The sequence below is a fragment of the Hemicordylus capensis genome, chromosome 5, assembly GCF_027244095.1.
Source record: "Hemicordylus capensis ecotype Gifberg chromosome 5, rHemCap1.1.pri, whole genome shotgun sequence".
In the NCBI taxonomy this organism is placed as follows: Eukaryota; Metazoa; Chordata; class Lepidosauria; order Squamata; family Cordylidae; genus Hemicordylus; species Hemicordylus capensis.
This window is the reverse complement of record NC_069661.1, coordinates 258,127,811-258,130,319: the sequence shown is the minus strand read 5'-3', so window position 1 is coordinate 258,130,319 and position 2,509 is coordinate 258,127,811. Positions and strand designations below refer to the sequence as shown.

At 51.6% G+C, this 2,509-nt stretch overlaps 1 protein-coding gene across 1 annotated transcript; it reads left to right on the top strand.

The window, feature by feature from the left end:
* Nucleotides 1-326: 326 nt before the first annotated feature.
* LOC128327471 (olfactory receptor 5V1-like) lies at nt 327-1,286 on the top strand. Its single transcript, XM_053256267.1, has one exon. It carries the CDS (start codon nt 330-332, stop codon nt 1,284-1,286), a length of 957 nt encoding a protein of 318 aa, XP_053112242.1. The 5' UTR covers nt 327-329.
* The last annotated feature ends 1,223 nt before the right edge of the window (nt 1,287-2,509 follow it).

The following is a 2,509-nucleotide window of genomic DNA, read 5'->3' as shown; positions in this document are numbered from 1 at the left end:
GGGGAGGGAGGCAAGCCAGCACTCCATCCTGAACCGAGGGCCAGTTGCTGATAGGAGATGGCAGGCCATGTTTATGCCCAAATATAATCTCCTAGGGAGGGTTTGGCTGCTGTCCTTGATATCCTGGGTCCCTCTTTGTGGCAGTTCCTGGCCACAAAGGTAGAAAAAAATGGTAGGAAATGTCAGGTGTAGTGAGGAGAAAGGCAAGTGCTGGAGATGGTGTTCAGTCCCCACTTCTTTTCAAATGAGACACCACAACTCGCTTTTGATGCCTCTACGCCTTCTATTTCTCCTTGTTTTTTTTTGCGCAGATCACCTCTGTGGGCCACATGGATGTCAGGAATCAGACACGGGTGGCAGAGTTCATTTTCCTGGGATTCTCAGGGGTTCCACATGGCCAAATCTATCTCTTCTTGGCATTCCTAGCCATCTACATGGTTACTGTCATTGGGAACTCTGTGATCTTCACCCTGATCCAGCTGGATTCCCACCTTCACAGCCCCATGTACTTTTTCCTCAGCCATCTGTCCTGCCTGGACATCTGCTACTCCTCCGTCACTGTCCCGAAGATCCTGGTGAACTTCATGTGCCAGCAACACACCATTTCTTACCACCAGTGCATGGCACAGATGTTCTTCTTGATTACCTTTGCAGGCTCTGAGGGTGCGCTCTTGGCCGTCATGGCCTACGATCGCTACACAGCCATCTGCCAACCGCTGCACTATAGCCAGCTCATGAGCAGCCAGGTGTGTGTCCCTCTGGCCATGGCTTCGTGGATCTGGGGCCTTCTGAACTCTGCCCTCCACACCACCCTGGCCACCAACTTGTCCTTCTGTGGAGCCAATCAGATTCATCACATCTTCTGCGATGTCCCGCCACTCCTGAAAATCGCCTGCAGTGACACTTACATCAACGAAGTGGCTCTTCACGCCGCGACTGTTTTTGTGGGTGTGAGCCCATTCATGCTTGTGCTAATCTCATACATCTACATCCTGGCCACCATCTTGCGCAGCAACTCCAAAACTGGTAGGCGTAAGGCCTTTTCCACCTGTGCCTCCCACCTGATTGTGGTCATCCTCTACTTTGGGATGGCCAACCTGAACTACAACCGTCCCAGCTCCGGCTACTCCTTGGAGATAGACACCCTGGTTTCCACCCTGTATTGCATCATCACCCCCATGCTGAACCCCCTCATCTACAGCCTCCGCAACAAGGAGGTGAAGGGAGCCCTGTGGAAGGTGCTGGGGGTGGGGGTGAAGAAATACACTTCGCCAATCAGGCAGTGACAGGTGAGCTTAGCGGGAGGGCTCCTCTGCTCGGACCCCCACCCTAGTGATGAGGAGGCTAAGGAAGACTTCAGCCCCTTGGCCTTCTTGGGGAAACTAGTTTCATTGCACATGCGCAGAGAGGCACATCTCCTGTAGGTCTGCTCTCATCCCAGCCCACAAACACTGATTTAGAAAGCAAGCCAGGGAACTGCAGAGACAGATGAAGGCCCACAATTCAAATCAGAGACTGTGGCTTGCTTTATTCAGTAGCATTGAAGAGTTGTAGTAATATATCTTTTTTTCTGTAACAGCCCTCACTTTAAAAAAAAAAAAAAAGCTTTCCCAGATCCTTCTGCTTGCTTTGGCCACTTCCATCTCCCAGAGAGATGGCCAGAGGCAGCCACTTGATGGGATGATTTATGGCTTCCTATTAGCCAAAAGGCTTGTTTTGAGCATGAAAGATAAACAACAACCATATGACTATGACCACTTCAGTCCACAGCCTCCTGGCAAGCCCTTGTGGTTTCTAGAATGCGTGGCCTTGTTTCATTCTAGATCATAAAAGGAATGGACATTCCTCTCAGCATTAGCCAGAAGCCTGCCTCCGAGGCTCTGCCTGGTTGCCTTACAACAAGAGGGGGACTTCAGCTCTCTTCTGGCTACAATGAGCTGCAGTCCAAGAGCCCCCCGTGCATCTGTTGCCTGGGCTTCGTGCGCAGTCATCTTCCCAGCACCTCCTGCCTTCTTCAGCCTCCTACATAAGGACAGAAGGTTAGCCCTGCTGGATCTAGCCCAAGACCTGATCTTGTCCAGTACCCTGTTTCACATGGTGGCCCACCAGATGCCTCTGAGAAGCCCACAGTCAAGAGCTGAGGGCATGATGCCCTCTCTCCTGCGGCTGCTCCCCCTGCAACTGGACTCAGAGGCATCTCACGGTTCTCACAGAGAAAGAAGCCTCTCAGGATGCCGAGGAATCTTTATATTCCTACAGAGGCATCTCCTGGGTTCCCAACTCTTCTCCAGCAGCACCCGGCTTCTCCTTCTGCCCCTGGCTGTGGGATCCTTCCTCCCGCTCCCGCCTCCGTGTTCCTTCCTCCCGCTGTCCTTTCCTTTCCCAGAAAGTGAGCTCCATTGATTATACTTATCTTACCAAATTATACAGGTGATCTATAGGCATTGGCATCTAATTGTGGATGTGTCAGGTTGCAGTAATGTCCCAATTGTGGCTTTTAGGAAAACTA